General features: G+C 34.2%; 3 protein-coding genes across 3 annotated transcripts; 2 read left to right on the top strand and 1 right to left on the bottom strand.

Moving 5' to 3' along the window:
* The first annotated feature begins 631 nt into the window (after positions 1 to 631).
* CPR19 (cuticular protein 19) lies at positions 632 to 3081 on the top strand. The gene is made up of 3 exons (XM_069116913.1): positions 632 to 768; positions 1319 to 1582; positions 2217 to 3081. The coding sequence occupies exons 1-3, from the start codon at positions 754 to 756 to the stop codon at positions 2646 to 2648; spliced, it is 711 nt and encodes a 236-aa protein (XP_068973014.1). The 5' UTR covers positions 632 to 753; the 3' UTR covers positions 2649 to 3081.
* A 3790-nt stretch (positions 3082 to 6871) lies between these two features.
* Positions 6872 to 18041, bottom strand: LOC138181743 (zinc finger protein 837). Its single transcript, XM_069116866.1, has 6 exons — positions 17666 to 18041; positions 16618 to 16773; positions 10427 to 10668; positions 9985 to 10274; positions 9606 to 9897; positions 6872 to 9192 (listed from the first exon to the last, which is right to left on the bottom strand). The coding sequence occupies exons 1-6, from the start codon at positions 17804 to 17806 to the stop codon at positions 8913 to 8915; spliced, it is 1401 nt and encodes a 466-aa protein (XP_068972967.1). The 5' UTR covers positions 17807 to 18041; the 3' UTR covers positions 6872 to 8912.
* Positions 18042 to 19193: 1152 nt separating this feature from the next.
* On the top strand, positions 19194 to 22291 carry LOC138181477 (sensory neuron membrane protein 2). Its single transcript, XM_069116295.1, has 7 exons — positions 19194 to 19358; positions 19781 to 19935; positions 20312 to 20474; positions 20758 to 21006; positions 21287 to 21498; positions 21764 to 21935; positions 21995 to 22291. Exons 1-7 carry the CDS (start codon positions 19194 to 19196, stop codon positions 22289 to 22291), a joined length of 1413 nt encoding a protein of 470 aa, XP_068972396.1.
* The last annotated feature ends 1102 nt before the right edge of the window (positions 22292 to 23393 follow it).

The following is a 23393-nucleotide window of genomic DNA, read 5'->3' as shown; positions in this document are numbered from 1 at the left end:
TTTATTTTAACGTTAACAATGATAATTAGTCTTAATTCTTTTGTCAAACGGGCTAATGATCTTGCTGTTTCCATTTCCAAATTTATTTTAAATTCTTAGAATTTTACATTCTATATTATTAATTGATTACATTACGAAAATTTTTTCATTGAAACAAAAAAAAATTGCAAATGGACAAAAAATTTATTTATAAAACGAAAAACAAAATGCAATGTAATAACTGATTATAGCAAATTAAACATCAATGGAAATAGGCGGTTCTTTCATCAAAGTATATTATTCAATACAACGGAAGCAGTGTTCAAAATTTCTTACTTTTTAAACATTGTTGCACTTAAAGTTACATTAAACTAATTTACATTACAATAAAGTTACATTAAAATAATTATAATTTTAATGGACATCTTCAGGACATCCGACTTTTCTGCAACAAGATTCTCAATTTAATTCTCACTCAAATCTATGATCTATAACCATAATTATTTATTGTAAATCGAATATTATAATGTAACAGTGAAAATGCTGATTCAAGAAATGTCAGAGCGAGTTAGAAAGAGGAAAGCCGAGTGGCGGTGGTAAGGCGTGGTAGAAGATCAGAGTGCAATCTGCATTATTCTGTAGCTGAGGCGCGCGGGCGGCCATCAAGGACTCTTCAGGTCAACGTGATCCAATCTGCCGTATAAAACGCCCCTCTCGACGGTCCTTCGAGCACTGTTGTACTTCTCGTCGCCCCGTTGTCGTTATTTCTCCATTATGTATGCGATATTCGTAAGTACTCGCTTTCAATGTTACTTCGAAACTTTTCACCACACATTGTCAAAATCCAACAAAATCGATTACTTCTTCGTTGCATCTGTGGTGTACTTGTAATACCACGTAACAAATATGCCACTCGTTTCATCGTTGTTACTTTTTTAACTCGCCCCGCTTTTGTAGCAGTTCATTTATATCTCATCGAGCGTTAATTCAAAGAAAATACAAAGAATAAATAATTTTGTTTAGAAGATGCTTATTTGTTCGACAGAACGTTGTATTAAATGATTCCCATATGAACATTTTGTTTTATTAAATATTTAAAATCTATTATTTAAGCTTCTATAATTATTTCCTATCTTCAAATATTGCTGACTAACTGATATTAGACATCTTGCTACCATGCAGCAAATGTAATGTATTTAGTATAACTTACAAAATAAAATAGGGTATCGAATACAAAGTTTCACAAATTAATCGAGCTTTATAATTCATTATGACAATAATTACATATCTTGTTCTTCTCTACTTTGACGTTTCTAAAGTCATGAATTTAAATTTCCAGGCGTTACTATTCTACACGGTTGCATTGGTCTCGTGTCAATCGACGAATAGACAATACCAGTCACCTCAACAGGCAGCAATTTTGAGTGACGCAAGATATCTAGCTGGAGATGGAACTTTTGGCGCCGCTTATTCACAAGAAGATGGTGTGGAATTCAAAGAGGAAAGCGACGTTTACGGGAATCGCCGTGGGTCTTACTCCTACGTCGATCCTACGGGTCAAAGACGCACAGTGACATATACGGCTGGGAAAAATGGCTTTCAGGTACGTTAGAATGTGGCGGAAAATCCTAGTTCTTTTTCGATTTAACATATGTTTCTTTTATTACATATGAACAATAGAATATCAATATTGACAAGAGCTAAGTTATTACAGTAATATGGAAATTTATATAAATTTTGAAGTTAGAAAAACTAAAATTATTATAGCTTAGTTTTATATCTCGTTCGGTAAGATAGAAATTTGCAACCAAATATTGTATAAGAAATTTTTGAATTGATCGATGGTTATTAATAATAAAGAGGTCCCTTTCTATATTTTTCGTAAATCCATTCGCTACTCCGCTACTACAATTCATCGTCCACCCTCCGTACATTTAGGAACATTTAGTGACTTTTACACACTTGTATACAAAGATACGATAATTTATTGAAACACAATTAAGACAAAATACCTTCTCACAATAGTACACAATTTGAATAACTTTTCTCGCGATAAGCTACATTATTAATAGCTATTTGAATATCACACTCATATAGCAAAACTCCCTCGTTACTAGCGAAATGATTCGTTTATGACATTGAATAGTAAATAGTAAACGTTACAATATTTGCTTTGATATTTACTATTCAACATTTAAATATTATTCCGATTCACTTTTCCTCTTTTATTTGAACAGGCCACAGGGGACGGCATTCCCGTTCCACCCCCGCAAGTTCCACCTCAGCCAGAGTACGTACCTCTACCGCAATACAACCCACCCGATTATCAACCACCGCGATACAACCCATCCTTGCAATCGTATCAACGTCAGAGTCAACCAGTTTATGAAGCACAACCAGCGCCTCAGCCCCAACCTCAACCTCAACCTCACCTTCCACCTCAACCAGTGTATCAATCTCAACCACAATACCAATCTAGACCTCAACCACCACCTGAAATTCAATCCATTCCTTCCTACAACCCACCGCCACAGTATCAACCTCCGGCTAGACCATTACCACAGTACAACGCTATAACGACGCCACCACCTCGAAGGTTTTACCCACCTGGAAAGTTGAACTTCAATAGGACTCCGGATGGCTACTCCTACACGTTTAATAAAAGTTAAGAAAAAGGTAACTAGGAATGGGAGTAACTTCTAATTTGTAATTTGTCACTCGTAAAATTTGGCCAATAATATGGAAAAATGGAATAATGTACGAGAGGGCGCAGGTTGTCATTTTATACGGCAAATTTAGAAAGATAAAGATCTTTCATCTGACGAAATTCGTTCATATTAAAATTTTAAAGAAAATCGTCATTTTTTTTAACGATCTATTTTAAACTCGAGGGAGAATTGATTAGTTGATTATTATGTGTTAGTTTGTATGCATCTATCATTTTGTCGATTTTCTTTGAGGTGTATGGTTAATATTTAAAACTTACTGGGTTCAGAAATAGAATATACTTATAAATTAGGATAAAATTGAATATCGTGTAAATTATACTTAAAGAGGAAAGGAAAAATGGAAAGAATAATTAGAATAATTCTATTAATTTGTGAGTAATATAGATTTTCGCTGTGTATTGTGTAATATATTGTGTACTTTTTGTAATTTATTAGAGTAGAACTAACCTTAGAATATTTGCTAATTTGCTCATATATCATTTATTCTGAATTTAGAGAGCTACATTTTCAAGAATTTTCACGTTTTATTTTGTACATCGTAGTTTAATAGTTAACATAATGTTTTTCAATGATAGCCTATCTAAAATCTATTAAACCAAACGTATCACAAAATTTTCGAAAAATTCTAAGAAATCTACTATCCGTAAATATCATAGGCGGAAATTAGCAAACGATAAATTAAATGTGCGAGCATGCATTCATAATTAAGAGATTGTAGGTAGCCAGAGCCTTGTCCATGATCTTACTGCAAGGTACCTGGCATGAAACAAGTTGAACTTCCTCTGAAACGCCGCATACAATTTATATAAATTCTTGAGGAAACGAATACAATATTTATTTTGCCAATTAGGGAGGATTCCTTCGTTCACTTACATTATCGCTAATTATGGGTATAGTGTCAGGCAAATATTCGCGATAGAATAGATTAGATTAGTTGGAAAGTTCTATCGACTTCTTTCACTTAAAGTTTCTTTTAGTTCGATAATTTATATCCGCAAATATTCTATTAGCCAGAATAAAAATTTCCAATTACAAGGAAGCATTCCATTTTCCTCATAACATTCGCAAAGTGTATCATGAAATGGAGAAAGTATGCTTCATGTATCGATGTGTCATTTCATTATGGCTCCTAGAAGAACTCCTAAAAAAAGCGAAGAAATTATAAATTCTATACTTCAGAGGGAAAATGTAGACGATAAGTTTGAGTAGCGTTTCAGCAGCGTAAGGCGAAGAGTACCAATTAAAATTTCTCACTGAAGTGTTGGAATGAATTTAAATGGAGAGAAAGGAGAAGCATTAAATAAGAAATGTCGATAGGAATTTCCGACAGATCGGACGGTTCGCGTGAAATTAGCAGCGGCGTCATGTAAACTATTCAGCATTTTACAAACTCCATTGCATCGAATTTTCTTAATCGTTTCGATTGGACGACGCCCTGTGTTTTGCATAGCAATTCCCTTTACAAATGCGAGCACTATCCCGCGCACTTTGGGGTCACGTTACTTTCATTGAACAACCTTTGACGTATCCCATGCTATTGCAACGATCTACGAGGGATCCCACGATCCATGAGGGAGGATACGTGATCTTTTAGGCGTGATTCATACCTTATTGTAAATATAGGTTGAACGTGTAAGGCATCGCCTCTTGAAACAGGTTTCAGTAGGTTACAATAATTTCAATTATGCTTCATATCCTACTATATTGTATTATATCTATTTTTGTAATTGGAATAGAAGACTAAGGTAGGATAGAAGTGATCGAACTAATTTCTACATCTAATAAACTGATATAAAAATGTATATGATCTCATTTCCTCGTTATAATGTCTTATTTGTATTGTTCTTGTATTACTACATTTTTCGTCTCTGGTATTATCTCCAGCTCGTTATAATTAAAATATTGTAATAAATAAAATATACTGAAATAATGTGTGAAATTCTAATAAAAGACGGCAGTAGTTGAACAAATGAACAATTAAGAAAATTAAATGTCGGATAAATATTATTAAATAATAACTAGTAATTTAAAATTTAATCGAAATATTATAGTAGCGTATCACGTAGATGAAATCTCACAAGCAAAATAAGTATAAGCACATAAAATAGTATGCATTTAGAATAAAACGTACCTAAGTACATATACAAATAGAAACAGAAATTAGAAATACTTATTCCAAAAAACATATTTAGACTCTAACCGTTCAAATTTACCTCGTGAAATTTGTACAATATTCGTCTCTTAATAGTCATCTCCTGAAACGCCATACTTTTGCTGTCTCACCTATTCGTCATCGAATGCAACTGGCACGTCATGTCAACTACGCCCAGTTCGAAACGGAAGGAAAGTTAGGCAAAGACAAAGAAAACTTAGACAAAGGGACAATTATCTTATTATGCTGGCTCGTGAATAATACCCGTGCAGTTGGAACGAAAATAAAAATGTAGTTGAACAGGGCGTCCGTTTATCAGTATTCGCAATACGGGTGCGGCAAGGCAAACCGGCCGTATCGAAGCAGGAACTCGATATCCTTAGTAGTGGACCCAAAGAAACGCATACCGTAACGTTTCGCGTCACGTCGATGTCCTTTAAGAAAGTCGATCACGGAGTTAATTTATGGCCAAACGGGTGCAGTTCACGCTGGATGCAGCATGCGAGCACCGGTTACATACTTGTCGAGCCACTTGAATGCCCTGCATCCGCGTTACATTTGGTCACTTCGTCCATTTTTTTCTTTTTCCATTCTACTGTCATAAGTTGATAGATAGAATTATGACAAGCTTTTAAGCTTTTAGTATGTTACAACGTAGAGAAATTAGTCGCCCGTATACTAAATTTTTATTCAAACTCGTAGGTATTTTTATGGAGACAACTTGTATAAGAAATTTGTCTTACTCACTGAATATCATAATAAGTGACTTACTTTGAAAATGTTTGTATATCATGCGCGTCTTGTAAATTTTTGGAGATTTAAATTTCCCATAAATACATAAATATAACCAATCTAGTTATCAAACAGCTTATTTATAACAAATATCAATTTCTGAAGCTCGATTAATTTAATGAAACGCAAAAAATATTGTTGAGTAATATTTATAATATAAATAATGTTTTTAAAATTCTTATAAAACAAACAAGATAGGAAAACTACTATGCCATGTATTACATTACACGTTTCTCCAATATTAATTCAAAATCATTCGAATATATTTCAGTAATGTGAAAGGCAATGTTTTACTTTTTCAGTTGTCTTTTATTTATAAAGGTATATTGGTTATACATTTCGTTTCATGATTATGGCAGTAATATACTGACTCTGATTAGCTGCGCGTGACATCAACAGTATAAAAGTAATCTAAAAACAGCTGCTAGAGGCAGTGGCATCAATCATTCACTCCTCACAACAGAAACAGACAGAAAATAATAGTAATAAAAGAGGAAATAAAAAAAACATAAAAGAACGAGAAGAACAACTCTCATCTTATCTATATTAAACTTATACTTATTTAAAAATTCATATGCCAATGTGCCTCCTTAACACGTTTCAATTTCAAATGATCAAAACAAATCGGATAAATCCCAGAGAAAAGGCACTATACGTCTATTAAATATAATATTCCACTCTCGACCGTACAAAGTACCACGATTATAAATCATTACGCTTTACATCGCACAAACGTTTCATTTCCGCATGCAATTCTCCTCGAAACAAGAAAAAGAAAAACTTTAGAAGAAACGCTGGATCGTGTTAGATCCTCGATAGACATATTATTGCAATCTCTACAAATTTACATTTTCATCGACGGCGTGCAAATGGCAGGCATAATTTTTCGAACTACGTTATGCTGGTTTCTGGTACTCTTCGTTCGTAAAAATCAAGACCATAAATTAGTTTTCATATTTGCACCTTCTTGTCGGTCATTGTTACACTCCCTTTAATCGCTCCTTTTAATTCCTTTAATCACCTCTTTTTAATTCTTCAATTTTCTATCACTGATTCATTGTGAAATCAGACACAATAGACGGACGTGGGAAAAGTGGAAATCCGCTTACACGAATCGTTCGGCTTTGTATCAAATTTTCAACGACGATGAAAATCAGCGCTTCCGTGCCAGTTAAGAGTAAACCATAGAGCGAGTAACTTTCTTGCTTATCGTTCCAACTATTCTAAATTCATACAAACTATGTAAAAGATGTTTCTCGTTAACTGCATTAGAAGAAAGGCCGGCATTTTTTGTCTTATTTTTCTCCATTTCCTTTACATCGTTACTAATTAAGCCGCTATAAACGGTCATTGTTTATGCATATTTATCGCGCGAGTGTCAGCGAACGTTTTCTATCAAAATTACTCGCAGAACTTCCTTTTCTGTCTTTTCATTCACATTTTGTCTTCATTTTTCGTCTTCGTTCTTCCTTTTCTTCGTAACAATCGCAACTATTGTCGATACGATTAACACTATATTGCACTAGTTAGAATTATACAAAATATATACCTAACGGTAGGTATAGCTTTTTTCTTTTTCTTTCTTTTTGAAGTATACCATTTTAGGCACCGTTATCCTGGAAGTAATTTGGATCGAAAATAAGCCGGAAATGAGTCGTACGTGAGGCAGGAGGCACGGCAGTTTTAGCAACATTATGTTCTCGCGCTGACTATATAATGTTTTATTCTAAAGACGAGAGGAAGAAAGCGCTGTAGAAGCGAATCCTATGAAGTTATTGGAAGAGACAGTTTGTTCACAATGCATGTCTCTCGCGGGCACTCGACGAACTAATATTGTGAAACGATATTGCTTATTTACATTGAATACTACATTGAATAATAAAAAAAAGCGTACGAGGTTTTCACTGATTAAAATTGAACTGGAAATCGATAAAGTGTAATAAAAGAATGTTGAAAGATTAAAAGGCATTAGATACTCAAGCTTATAAGTACACGTACTTATAAGTACACTTTTGTTCTTTCATGTTCTCATTAACCGTAATAAAGCGAAAATCTGTCGTATATGTAATGTAAACCCTTCCCTGGTTAAGTACATATTCATACTTCAGGTACCAAGGATAATCGTAACAATAAACAAGTTTTTAAGCAAACAGTAAAAGAAATTACTTGATCTAGAATAGATTATAGAATATAAACATCTGGGGATGTTTTGACGTATCCGGTAATATTTTTGTGTATCAACACTTACGCTACACAACAATAAAAACTACACGTTTGGTATTATAAATCGATAATGCGGCTAATAATACATCGCCTTTGGAAGATCAATGAATTTCATTTAAAAAAGAACAAAAATAATCATATAATTAGAATATAATCTTAACAGATAGTCAAATAAATGATTTTGAAACTAGACAAAAAGTTTCTATTTAAAAAGAATTTCTTAATCAAATAATATTCCCTCAAAAGCAATTACACGCAACATCACATACGCGCCGTTTTAAAGCGCCGAAACGTATAATTTAAAAAAAATAATTACTTCGAAACATTAAAATCTTCAAATTGTGAAACATATGAAACAGGTCGTTGATCGTAAAATGTGTAAAAAGAACTATAATAGCATTGAGAACAAACCTGTACATTACATGGCAGATACTGCTAATGGCTAAAGATAGCGGGAAGCTAGCTATGTAGGAACGTATACTATTAAGTAATCATACTTAAATATTGGCGCAATAGTATAATCTCTTACCATATAAATCAGTATCGCGTCAATACCTAAATACCTGACGAATATAATGTATGTCCCAATTTATTATATATAATATTCGGGATACACAGTAGTACTCCTGTTAATTAATGTTAATTCGAAATCTTTAATTTCGGTGATATGTGCAATGCAAAAAATATTGTTCTCTGTTATTTCCTGAAAGCAGTGCACTTTATGTTTATTGATTTGTGATCAACTATCGGACGAACGAATTATGCGATATTCGAAGGTTTCGTACAACGATTTTTAAAAGCTGTATTTATTTTTTTTTTTTTTTTTTTGCAAGGTGAAACAAACGATAAACTGTGTGTATCCGTTAATATTTATAGAGAAATATACTACTGTGTATCTCTTGTTATAAATCAGTACATATTCATTACAATCACAATACGCATGACATCCTATGCAGAAGTTCTGGTCAAAATGGAGTAGAGAACTTGTACTATGGTAAGACACGAATCGATGGCGCATAATGACAGGAAGGATAATTCTAGCTGCATAATCCCGAAGGATCGACCAGTCCACGGGCGATCAATTCGGCCGTTGCAGGATCGCTTCCTTGTTTACCACTCGAATGCTGAGATGGCGTTTGCTGCGCGTGAGGTTCGAAATGGGAACGTACGTGAAACATAAATTCAGCCTTATCTGTAAAATCTGTACGGCACATAAGACAGAAATGCCTCTCAGATGCGTACGCTTGCGGAGGAGCTGTAGATCCCGGGAAATATGGTGCTGCATGTTGTGGCGGAGCCGATGCTTCCAAGTGAGAACTGTAACAGAAGATTTTCAATTACACAACAATAAATTATCAAACAATTAATGATGATGTATGTATTTTGAGATAAATACGTTCATTACGAACAGTTAGAAATATATCCTTTCTATTTTCTTTTCAATTATTTGTAACATTTTTTCCAATATATCGGGAATTAAATATTGCTAAATAATATAATTATATTACTTATATATTCCATGAATTTCTATATTGAAGCTATTATAATAATTGCGTACAAAAATTTTTTTCGAAATTTCTTATACGCTAATGAATATTGTATTTAATAAAAGTATCTTCTATTAATAAATATTATTTCTCTTATCTTCCTTCCAGTGAAAATATTGTTTTAGAATAAAATTTTAAATATTTATATTTACTACTACAGATGTAAACATAAACAGAAATTACCGAGCATGCTGCATCCACTCCTCTCTTGTGGCTAATGCTCGACCGCATAATTCACATGCCCAACTAACTGGTTCTTCCTTCAACTTGTGTATAGTATCCTGCCGAGATTGTTGTTGCTGCTGCGTTTGTTGTGCCTGTTGCTGTTGTTGCTGAGCTTGTTGCTGTTGCTGCTGTTGTTGCTGCTGTTGATCCGAATTCGGAGCTGTAGGTGTAGAAAGTGGCGCCACTCCCGGTCTGTGTCTCAACTTGTTCATATGAATAACTAGTTTATCTCTGCGGGCAAATGCTTTACCTAGAAGCAAAAGCCGTAACATCAGTTAAACTCAAACAAGTACATAAATTATCGTACAATGCAAAGCAACAGTTTAGACACACTTACCGCAAACTTCGCAGGAATACGGCTTCTCCCCTGTATGAATACGCATGTGAATAACGAGTTTATCCTTACGAGCAAGACCTTTGCCACAAACGGTGCAAGCGAACGCCTTTGTTGCCGGTTCACCTGTATTTGTGGCCTTTGACGCAAATCCCGGACGAGACGTTACATTGTTTGTAGTTCTTAATGGCTGATTTACTGTAGGGGCCCTACTCCCAAACTGCTGATCCATTGCACCAGGAAATGGAGGCATTACACCACCAGGACGCATTGCTGCTGAGTAATCTGGAGACCTATTTCAAATTTTGCAATCAATATTTTAACGTTTGTATTCTGACAGATAATAATTACTGTGCTTCTTATTATAAAAAAAAATCATTCCAACGAATAGCATAACAATCTCTCTTCTTGTAAGATTTGACACTAGCATAAAAAGAAAACTTACCATGTTCCGATAGAGCGGAGTACGCGTACACCGTCGTCATAACCCAAACCATCGTCGGGTAAGGTAAAGGTTGGATTAGGTGTCTGAGGTGTCGCAGGTGGACCAGGGCCAGCAAGCCTCGCTTGTGCAGCTTGTTGTGCCATGTGTTGCTGTACTGCAGCATGAGCCACAGCATGCGCTTCCACATAAGCCGATCGCTGTTGTTGCTGGCTACCATTAGACATCTTGTCCTTATCAGTGCCCTATTAATTGTTGTTTTATTGTTGCATTATGTTTTGTACCAGCATAAGTCGTTTTTGAGAAGGATAGGCGCCTTCTTATGTTTTCATCAAATTTTTTCTTTAATTAGTCATTGAAACAGAGCAAATTAGATGTTAATTCGTAGATGATAAGAGATTAACTGACCTTAGCAATTTTTACTTTTGTGGTAATTTGAAAACACTATCAGGTATTCTGAATATTAGTAGTTCTTAACAAGCATATTTATATAATTTAACTACTTTTTCAACAATTAACAGTATAACCTACAGTAGCAACTTCTTAAATTTATAAAATTTTTATTTTTTAAATATTTCTATAGCGATTTATAGATCCCGTTATGGTGGCTACGCGATAAAAGGACCTTTAACTATCATATCAGCTACAAGATAAGATATATAAAGCTTTTTGTTAAAAACTTAAAGCGATTAAAAAGAACTGATGCAAGGAGATCGATTTATTTCAAATTTCGAACTGGACTTTCTCAGAAATGTTGCTATCACGAATTATCAATTTAGTTGAGCAACATGCGGATCACGCTTCCAGAGATATCTTGGTTGTATAAAAATACCAGATTAATTAGGTTAATAAACTCGATTCGTATTAAAACAATCATAAAATATAAGATTATGTAAAGTCATAAAAAAAGAGATTGTGGTTAAATTTATCATAAACGCTAGAGAAACTAAGTAAGTGGGAAAAATGGACAAATGTATTACGATTTTCAATAACTGATACTTGTCACAATGTTTGGGACAATGGTCATTGTATTAGTAAAATATATTTGCAAAATACAATTATCGACACAATGCGTTTATTTGATTGTAAAATTGAAGGAAATCTGTAGGAATGAACAGCATTTTGCGACATTTCTATCAATTCGAGCACAAAAGCGTAACAGCTTCGAAACCGATATGGGAAAACGATTAATCACGGGAACTGAGCTGAGCGGAGCATGCACGAAGCCGCACTCGGTGCCAAATATCTATTAACGATAATCGATATTTACCAGAAACTGAGTTTCAAATAATTCTTCAGCTAAATGGAACGTATTCGATTCCTTCTGAACTGATGTGAAACATAATTAACGCTTTCCAGGAATGAAAACTTTGGAGGAATATTTTTTAAGTAAAAAAAGTGATGGAAAAATTGGTCATCCAATTTTCTCTAAAAAAAACACTAATTGTTTGTGATAATTGATGAAATTCTCCTAATAGTAAAGCATTAAGTTTTTCAAAAGTAATAATTTTTTAAGGAGAATTTTAGAGACAAAGTTCAAAAATATTCTTCGAACTGATAAGAAAATTCAAGTTACATAATAATGTTCAAGAATCACTAATTATCCGAAGTAATTATTGAAATCGATCTCGACGAGAATTTACGTAGTAAATTCTCCAAAAATTGAAACGTTTTGTAAAAGGAATTCTAAGGAAAAGTTATAGATATTCAACAAGCTGATTAAAAAGTGAAAATCGTGCAATAATCTCTAAAAGCCACTCGTAGGAATACAACAACATTGAATATTTAGTGTAAATTGCTGATGATTAAGAATTTGGATAAAAACCGGCGAAAACTCTAATATACTATAAAAGAAGCTGTCGAGAAATCAAAATTTCGTCCACGTGACGTTGGTTCGCGACACGAAGGTATCGGAACAAGGCGGAGAGAATGGTCGTATCGCCGAGAAGCATCACAGAAGCCTGTATCCCCCAGAGACGACATCGAATACAGAAAAGACAGGGACTTTCGAAGGAACCGAAAAGATCTGTTCGCGTAGCCTGCTCCGTCAAGGTCCTCCGGGAAAGAACGATGACCGAAACGAGAGAGACAGGAAACGAGAGTGAGGGAAGAACGACCGGGAAGACGAAAGAAGGGAAAGAAAGAAAGAAAAAGAGAGACGGAGAAAGAAGTTAGCTTACAGAAAGGCAGACACGAAGGTTCCCACAAAAGACGAGCAAACGCTATCGGGCCGATCTCCCGGCTCACGTACCTACACACACTTTGTTTCCCTGCAGAGGCCGAGGAAAACCGCACGGTCCCAATCGACTCACTGGGTCGGATGTCCTCGAGGAAAGATATCACTGACACCGTCACAAGGCGAGCAACTCAACGGCACATCACATCAGTGTCCATCGCGCGTCGTCATGCCGCCCGTTCTGCTGGGAGTTTCCGAACTGGGTGAAAAAAATTGAGCGACCACGAGGCTCGTCGTCCAGACCGGAGGTGGCTGGTAGAGACCAGAACACGTTAGCCTTAGACTCCGATAACGAAGAATTTTTAACGCGACAATGACGATGAAAAGAACAACGGAAACTCTATGACCACGCGCGTTCCTTCTTTTCGCGACGCCACGAAAGAATCTCGCGTTTTACGGGGCAACCAGAGTGTGTCCCGCGGAGCTAGCCGCCGATTCCCGGCGCGGGAGGATGCAAGGACAAAGAGACGAAAAAACGTCTGGTCGAAGTAGAGGGGATAGCCCTCTAGCGAGAGAGAGGAAGGGAAGGAGAACAGAGAGGGTAAGAAGAAGGAAAGAGAGCAACGACCAGTCGACTGGAGAAAGAACGAGCTATATTCAGAGGGAACGAGGGAAACGAAGACGACTAAAGAAAAAACCGGAGAGAAAGAGGGACAGAATGTGTATGTGTATGTGTAAGAGAGAGGGGGGGGGGGAGAGGGAGAGAAAGGGAGAGATGAGATAGCCGGTGACACACGGATGCAGCGCGGCGTAACGATATCGAGTGGAGGTCTCCACGGAATGCACCGTGGCGATGTGCTGTGGAGAGCAAGACCACACAGGGTGCACCGATCGGACGAAGACAAAACAAGGAGGAAGAGACGGAGGGAAATGGAACGGCGACACTCGGGTTATGGAGCCAAGTATGCGCGAACTTGGTATAAACGGTTCTATTCGATCGGTGAGACTAAACGCGTCCCGGTGAGCAAGCGAAATTGGCGCGACTAGGTGCGGGAACAAGCACCGAGCGATACTGAACCGGTAGAAGGGAAAGAAGAATAGGCACGGGAGAAGCGATATGCGGACGAGACGGCGCGGTGCAACGATATCGAGTGGAGATCCCCGCGGAATGCATCGTGGCTGGCGCGACGACGAGACACGTGAGAGAGAGACAGAGACAAAGAGAGAGAAAGAAACAGAGCGAAAAAGAAGGGGAGATTCGGAGAGCGAGAACGAGAGGAAGAAAGAAGGGAAAGAGAAAGAGAAAGGCAGGGACGCCCTAGAGAGGCAAGTATGCGCGCGAAGAGACCTTCGTGTATACCTTGTGTCGTATACACAGACTACCGAGTCACTCGCTTGCCGGATACACACAATGACGGAAGAGAGTAGCGTAGCACCAGTCGACGACGGCGTCGGCGGCGGCGCTCTGCAGTGCGTCGGCCCGCTGACCTTGACACTGACATTGACTAAGCGAGCGACTGAAAGAGAGTAGGAGAGGACAGAGTCAAATAGAAACAGGCAGATAAGGAGACAGAGAGAGGCTAGAAGGAGTGACGTATCATTGGATAGTACATATGCGCGATTAGGCGAAACTAAACACGATACATAAACGAGAGCAGCCACCTAGCAGTATATAAGTACCGTTCGCTTCCTCTGCTTTCTTTGCTCCCTAGCTCTCCTCGGTTGACCGCATCAACGATCAACCGGGTAACGAGACTTCGTCGGCCGTTTACGACGGGGTATTCCAGACCTCGAAACAGGTTTTCAGAGGTGTACAGGTCTGCTCCTCGTTGCACCTGTGCCCGGGACAAGGAGATCCAACGGACCAACTAGCAAGGGAAGGGGATCGAACAATCTTGGATTGGGGAGCGACGAGACGCGTAGTGGAATAGAGACAGAGAGGAGCTGGTGAAAGAAGGACAGAGAAAGGGTAGAAAAGAAGACGAAGGTAAAGGAGAGAAGGGAACGGAGACGTTGTAGCCGTGAACGGAAAAGAGTGAGAAAGAAGGAACTAGGCGAGACGTCGAAGAAAAGGAGAACTGACTTTCGCTTTCTGTGCGCGACGCAGCCTAGCCATGGAGAGTCGATCAATAGCGCCGCGACGGTTGCACACACGTATACACATACAGGCACACACATGCGTGCCTTTTACAAACCCTCTATCCCGACTGGTCGCGTGATCTGTCTCTCTTTTGCCCTATCTGTTCATCCGTGTCTGCTTATCTGTATATTATCCCCTCCAGCTGGGTTCTCTGCACGAGGAGTCGCGTGTGTGAGGGTGGAATTATTGGGATCATGCTTCGTTGGCTAAGCAAGGGGTGCGAAAGAGGAACAGAGAGAGAATCAAGGACCTCGAGCTACCGATCAGCGACGCCCCTCGTTCCCTCTCCTTCCTTTTAGTCGGTTGCACGGTTTCGCATGGCCCTCTCTCACCCTCTTCATCTGCTGCGGTCTCTTCTCGCGCGCACGTTCGTGCGCTTATCGAGCATAGTACAGAGGCGAAATCGGTACGAAAGAAGGTGGAACGAAGAGACAACACTGGGCAGAGGTGGTAGAACGCGAGCGCGTGTCGCGTAAAGGGCTTTTTACACCGCTCGAAATGTGGAACTCGTGTCGGCCACCCATTCGACGCATAAAGTCACTTTAACGCGTCATGTCGGAAATTGCCACCCGAGTTTACGAGCTTGTAAAGAGTCTCTGGTACTTCCTAGAATACGTACGACCCCCATCGTACGGGGATAGCCTGATTCCTTCTGGCTATTCGTGTCCAGCTCGTACAACGATAAATTTTCCAATGTTGCCCTGGAAAAAATTCTTGCTCTCTCTCCCTCTTTTCTCTTACTCGTTGCCTCCACGAGATACCGCGAGCTTTATGTCAGACCTTTAATCTACCTTTATTAAGCGCGCTGTCTCCTCCATTTGTAAGGCACTTGCTCCCAGTCGTAAACCACGTGCTCTCGCGAGGATATTAAACGCGCCTGATGTGTCTCATGAAATCAATTAAGAGCAAATAAACTGGTGCCCCATAAACAAGTATTCCTACGAGTTGCTCGTTTGTTGCTATATTTAGTGGTAACGTTATAAATATACTTTTAACCAGACTTCTTGTGTTTAAGTGAATATACAGACGTTCCATTCATGCGAGCAGAATATACATTTTTCTTTTCATAGATTAAAAAAGGGTCATATTATACATATAATTTAATCTGTTATTTCTAACTATATAGTTTAATGTCGTAGATAATAATAAGCATTGGTCGTTGAATGATGTGAAAATAATAATGGGATGTATAATTATTGTTTCGGTATTAAAGATATTGAAGAAACAGTAACATGTGTTTTAATGTATAACTTTCAAGAAATTAGTGAATGTTTGTTTTTGGAGAAATTAATTTTTGAGAACATTTTTGTTTACTATTTTGAGTCATGCACTATTATATGCATCCATAAATTTATGTATAAAATAAATTTAGATTCCTGTTGAACCTTTGTCAGTAAAACACATAAATATATGCCAGTAAAACAAATAAAAGCATACATAGATTATTATCTATTCATTTTCTATGTAATAGAAAAACCTTATATTTGTTATTCATTTTATAAAATATCTAAATTATTATATAAAAATTTGAATAATTATGCTGCATATTTCTAATTTTGTTTGCAATAATATTTCTATAATAAATATTATATTCTAAATTTATATTTACTTAGCTTCTAACATTGTAAATCAAAATGAAAATTTCGTATATAAAGAATTAACACCCATATTTAGCTTAACTCGTTTATGCATATATTAAATAATCTGATTTATGTAAAATTAAAGTTATTTCAACAAAATTAGAATTAAAGTTCGTTCATGCTTTTCTCACATTACACAATAGGAGAAATTTTATTTGTAGCTTTTCATTCACGAATTACTTAAATTATTAATTGTTAATTAAATGAATTACAGATTAATTTTAACATTTAGACTTACCTGGTTTACCGATGCAGCGAGGTGCTTCAAACTGTCCGCGTAATTTTTTAACACAGTATCGGTCGTCATGCAGCTCACCCGAAACTCGTAAAACATATCCAATTTGTATACGCATCTCTGACAAATATTCTTGGGCAAAGCGTCCTCTTTCGTTATCTGTGATAATATTATTGGTTAAATATTTTGTTTGTAGAAAATATCATCTCCAATATGTATATAAACATGTTAGGTTAGAAATGTTTGAAGTAGATATCCATACGCTTTATAATATTTTGTTAAAGAAATATAAATATAAATATAAATAAATATATATATAACATAGTTAATTGAAGTGAAATTCAGGAAATACAATTACAACAGTATATTTATATTTCTTTAACAAAATATTATAAAGCGTATGAGTACCTAATTTAAGCATATACAACCTAACATGTTTGACTTGTCATAATTAACATTTTTTAAATAAATAATAATTTTAAATTGTTGAAAGGTTTTCGGAGTTACTATATATCTCCCTTTTTTGTAAATAATCAACTTTTACTTCTTAATTGCCCTTAGTATTACAATTAAGAAATATCACAATAACCTAAAAAGTGACTTATATTGATTATTGTATGTAAAAAAAAATCGTGTAATAATTATAAATATCAAAATGTAATATCATTAAATCGATACGTAGCCTAAGTTGTAATTGTTGAAAATTTCTGTATTTGTAAACTAAAAAAACAGAATTATTATGACAGACCATTTAAAAATTAGTTTGTGATTCTTCTTTCCATAATAATCAATTAAAGTTCGTATTATTTTGTGAACACTTTTGCTTGCTATTTCATTCAATATTTTTACGACATAAACTTCTAATTAGAGCAATGATAAAACGTATTGTAGCAGGTTTCTGCAGTTCTCTATTTCCAATATCCTATACGCACTCGTTCTAACACAACGTTGTAACATAATGTTTACCAAAGAGACAAATATTACTTAAATTTAGCAATAAAGACAGTAAATGTTAACTAATTTTACAAATACAACGAGAAATATGACTTACTACAGCAGGAATGCAGGAACGTATTTTAAAAAGTAATTGTCTCTGTTCGCCTTCTTTGTCGAAAATTTGAAGCTGGTGATTGCTCTTCAACGAACACAATCTACACAATTCAGTGAAACTGAAATCTTCGTTCATTGCCATTCTTATGATTCACGATTAAACACAACCGCTGAACTATTGTTAGGTTATAGTGTCTGTGAGGTGAATTTCCACGCACTTTTTCGAGACAACGAAGGTTAGCGACAAAGTGGCACAGAATTATTATTCGTGAACGTATCGAGAAATGAAAGTCGGTTAAATTTTTAAATATTACAAAACTAGAAGTTTCTAACAAAATTAAAGTAACGCCACCATTTCTTTCCTGCCGTTTCACTGTTGTTCAGCGTGCAGAGTGCCTGATTCCACATTGCGCGAAGCTTGACCATCTAGTGGGTGGAGAAGGTAACAACAAAGGGTTGCGTATGATGGTAAAACAGGTAGAAACAGCAACGAGAGCAGCAAAAGTTTTTAAATAAATTATTTGACTAAAATTACAAAACTGTGATTATTTATTTTATATTTTTGTTACAAATTTGTATAATGACTGAAAATTATGGAGTGATTCTATAGATTGTACTCTGAAATGGAGAAAAAATATTTACAACTTAATATTATAAAATTTTATTTGGTATTTAATAGAAAATTAAATCTACTATCATAGTTCAATGATATTGTAGTAAGTTACTGTTAGAAAGTCTTTAATTCATTGAATGAGACATAATTGCTTGGACTAAAATTGATACACATATACATATAATATAGTAAAAATGAATAAAACAGTACTTCATTTTAGCGAAATATCATTTAGTAGCTTTTACAAATTTTTCTACTAAAATAAGTAAAATAGTAATGTAATTGCTATGTGAAAAAACAAAGTTTCTAATCGTAGAAAAGATATTTTCATCCGAATATTTTTAACTATGAATTAAAAACTTCTAATTAACCGTTCTGTATGTAATTTGATATTTTTTGTATATATATAATTACGCACACGATATAATTTATCTTGTCTCTATATATAAATTCCAAGTTGTCAAATAATTCATAATATTACTATGATTAATTCATGTAATCAATTATTTTTTACTGATATACTTTTATTTGCACAAATACTTTTTTATATAAAGACATATTAAAAAGTATTTGTACATAATTGCAAAAATAATATTACTAAAAAATGAGTACAAATAACATCGATCATAAGTATAAAATAATCTAAAACAAGAATATTGATTTGAGATTTTAGTAGATGATATATAAATAATTTATGTAATCGTTTATGTTCGTAACATGAATTCATATTCCATAATTGCACGAATATATTATTTATTAATAACGAAAGCTGCAAGCATTGCAAAGTTCAGTATAAAAGCTGAATATATGAGAGTTTTCCTACTAATTTCTGCAAAGAGATTTGGTTTGTGCACAAGATTGAAAACACTGAAATAAATATTAGAATATACATATACAGAAATAAAATACGGGCATTATGTCTCCTAATATTAGACAAACTGATAATTTTAAAGAAAAAGTTCGCAGTAATTTTTATAAAATGTGGTGTTATTACGGCTGTGCAATTATATGGATTATTTTTGGTTTATACGTGTCTCAAACCGAGGTATTCTCGAACAAACTTATTAGTAAAATAACCGAGGTAAGACCCAACTGTTATATTAATTTAAATATTTATATTCGTGATATTGGAATATTAACTTCTTCATTGTTATGAAACCATACACTATATCAATATCTTAATCTAAATATTTTCTTTCGAGATGATGTTATTTTTCTTTTTTTGGAGACTGAATTTACTATGTAAAATATATTTTCGCATTTTACAAAAAATGGTTCTTGCTTTTAATGAAAATTGAATAATATGAACACCGTTGGAAAAGTTGCAAATTATAATAAAATTACATTTCAATCATCCTTTTAAAACGATGACACATTTGAATTCAGTATAATAAAAGTTCAAACATTACTCTTTCAAGATATGATATGACTCGCTCAAATTAAAAATTTGTATAATGCGTATAAGTTACACAGAATTTACTCATGTAAAATAACAATTTACAGACATTACCACTGCGTGAAGATTCAGAAATATACAAAGTATGGATGTCACCTATACAGTTAACTTTTACGTGTCATTTCTTCAATGTTACCAATCCCGATGAAGTGATGAGTGGAAGTAATCCATATTTCAATGAAGTTGGTCCATTTACTTACGAGTAAGAGATTAAATTGAACGAAAGTACTTACGTTGTACGTCTCGTGTATTAAATTTTAATGAAATTTATATTTTTCTAGAAATGCAATTGTATTTATTGTTAACATATTGTTTCGAATACGCTATTTTATCATGTTTTATATTTCTAATTTATGTTTGCTAGTTAGTGTATTAATTAAGAAATATTATAGTATCGTAAAGATATTATATCTTGGAATATTTTAGACGAGTAATATTTTAAAAAATGTGTTTATCGTTTAATTTTAGTTAATTATTTGAATACATATATACCATACATATTTGGATCTAATAAGTTTTTAAATATTTATCAATCCTTGTTAATTCGTTTTTTAACATGTATATTATAATACATTTAGTGAAATACTCGAGAAACAAATTATAGATGTGGACGATACGATGGATGAAATTACATATACAACAAAGTCTACGTATAGTTTTAACAAAGACTTGAGTGTGAAATTACCTAAACATGACAAAATCACTATATTAAATCCTGCATACATTGGTACCATATCGATGGCAAGTATAATTGCATATGAAGATGAAAGCTCTATAACTCGTTTTTTAAACATCTTCTATTTAAGTTAAAAGAAAAATAACTTCTTAGTTCGACAATGATCGATTACGTAATTATTCAATAGTTTAATATTATTATATTAACACAGAATATCTATAGTAATCTAATATGTAAAATATTGTCCATACGATTTATTTAAACCCTTTATCCTTCCGCATACTTAATTATTTAATTACCCTTAACTGTAAACGGTACGTATAATTTTAATTAATTATGTTTGTATAGCTCTCCGGCTTACCTCCTGAATTTATGGAAAAATATGGTAATAACATACCGAAACTATTTCCAAACCGTAGTACCATTTTTCTAAAAGCTAATCCTAACGATCTGCTTTTCAATGGAATTAAAATTTCGTGTAATTTAAGAAAATTCCCTGAATTGGATCTAATATGCAAAACATTGGGCAGTAATCCGCCACTTGTGTTGAGAAAAACCGACAAGCAAGATGTTTATCTACTCAGTATCTTTCAGAGGGTAAAAATTGTTTGCAAAAACAAAACATGCAACATATTTTTGTATTTTTAATACTTTGTCATAAAAATTTTTATTAAAAATTCTTTACATATTTTAATAATAAGTTTCCAACATTTTCTACTTTCAAATTTAGACAATAATGTCAAGGAATGCAGGAATTATTCAAATATTTTCATAACAGCTAACAAAATGTTTCATGTTTCTAAGGTGTTCGAAAAATATTCATAGTAATATTTAAGTAAATACGTATATAAATAATACTAATTTTCCCAATTGGTAGATGAACGCTACTTTTCGTGGGCCATTTTCTGTTAACAGAGGTGTTAATGATATAACGAGATTAGGAGAGATAACATCTTATATGGGAAAAAGAATACAAACAATGTGGAACTCTGAGGATTGTAATACAGTAAGAGGAACTGACTCAATCATTTGGGCACCATTAATAAAACCATTGCCTTTTGTTTCAACGTTTATACCAGATTTATGCAGGTACGACATTATTTTTTAAAGTACTACTAAAAACTTTATGCACATTCTCATGTAATACGAAATATTATTTCTTGTAAAACTTTTAAACCATGTATTTTTTGTATCTGATATCAGGAAGAAAGAAATCTTGAGAATAAAGAAATAATTATTATTCAAATCTTTTATCTTGAAATTTGTTGTTACTTCATTACACTGGCTAACTGTTAAATAAAAATAACTTTATTTAAGTTAATATACCGTATTAGTTATCAAGATGTATGTGTAGAACAATCGAAGCGGATTATAAAGATGAAATTTCGGTACAAGGTTTAATTGGCTCACGATTCGTCATGAAGGAAAGGACATGGTTTTTAAACACGTCGCAGTGCTATTGTTTATTAGAAAATAAAATACCAAAATGTTTACCACAAGGCTTAATCGATGTCTCGGAATGTCAGGTAACATTATAACAAAATAGAAATATCTTCCATTAATTTAAGATTTAATATTATTACAGAAACTGCCGGTAATCTTATCAGAGCCACACTTTTTACACGGTGATCCACAGTTGTTGAAGTACGCACGTGGTTTAAACCCTGATGAAAGGCTGCATGAAACTTACATCATTATCGAACCATATACCGGAACGCCTCTTTCTGGACAGAAAAGGACACAAATAAATCTATATTTGGAAAAACAGTCAGTAGAGTTGCTTTCAAATGTCAGCGAGGGATACTTTCCGCTTATGTGGTGCGAAAATGTAAGATCCTTCAAGACGGTTCCTATCATTTTATGTTGTTTACTAAACATATGATTTCACTTACGAAATGCAATTGATTAAAATTATACGATTCAATTCTCAAGACATATCGTTTATTATGAATTTATTATGAATATTACACTTATATTATATTATATTTATTATGAATAGCGAATATGATAGATTTTTCGATTTCAAAGTTGGCACCAGAGTATTTCGCGAATGATAATAAGAAAAGAACTTTACTAAAAATTGAGTTTATTATGTTATGCATGTATTTGTTCGTTTTCTTTAAAAATGAAAGTATGATAAACAAGAGTAAAAATATAATGGAATAATATTCAGGAATCTTAGAGACTAAAAAATTAATTCCCCTCAACGGATTCATAGTTGTGATTGATACTTGTTCAATCATTATATTGTGCAATAAAATAATATTGAATTAACATTTATCCATCAGTAGGCAGGGAATTTAATTTCATAGCAACGAAGCTGATTTGATTCAATATATTTTATTCACTTTTCATTCTTAAGAAAGTCTGATATTTCGTTGTCATTGAAAAATTCTGACAAAAAAATTGAATAACATTATACATTTTTACAAACAAATGTTAATTTATGAATACAATCTTTCATTACATCATAGTCCAGATCACATCAAAATGTACAAAATATAATTACAATTTTCCTCAGATATCGATAGACGAACTAATTGTCTAACAAATATTTTACAGGGAAATACGCCAACGTTAGCGATTATAGGATTCACATATCAAACGCTTCGTCTAATAAAAATTTTTCGGTATATAGACATAATTCCTTTGATGATTGGAATTCATTTGACTTTCGTCGCTGTAATATATTGTAATTGTACAAAACGCAAAACACAACCAACATTTGCAGAGTCGTTACTAATATCATCAAATTCACGATCCAATAATATCGCACAGAGACCCTCACGTGCACAAGCATTTGAGGCATTTCAATAAATGCACTCTACAGTTCATAAGTATTCCGAAAATTTTAGTTTAGTTTAGTTTAGTTTCTTTTTACGGCTTAACCATTAACAAACGTAGCAATACTACATTCATTTGGTTATTTACTATATGTATACGTTTAGTATATAATCATTATTTGTATTGACATCCAAAGGCTT

Source organism: Bombus flavifrons, chromosome 7, assembly GCF_040668555.2.
Source record: "Bombus flavifrons isolate JBK064 chromosome 7, iyBomFlav1_principal, whole genome shotgun sequence".
NCBI classification, from domain to species: Eukaryota; Metazoa; Arthropoda; class Insecta; order Hymenoptera; family Apidae; genus Bombus; species Bombus flavifrons.
Note: the sequence above shows the minus strand (reverse complement) of the source record. Positions and strands in the feature narration are given on the sequence as shown.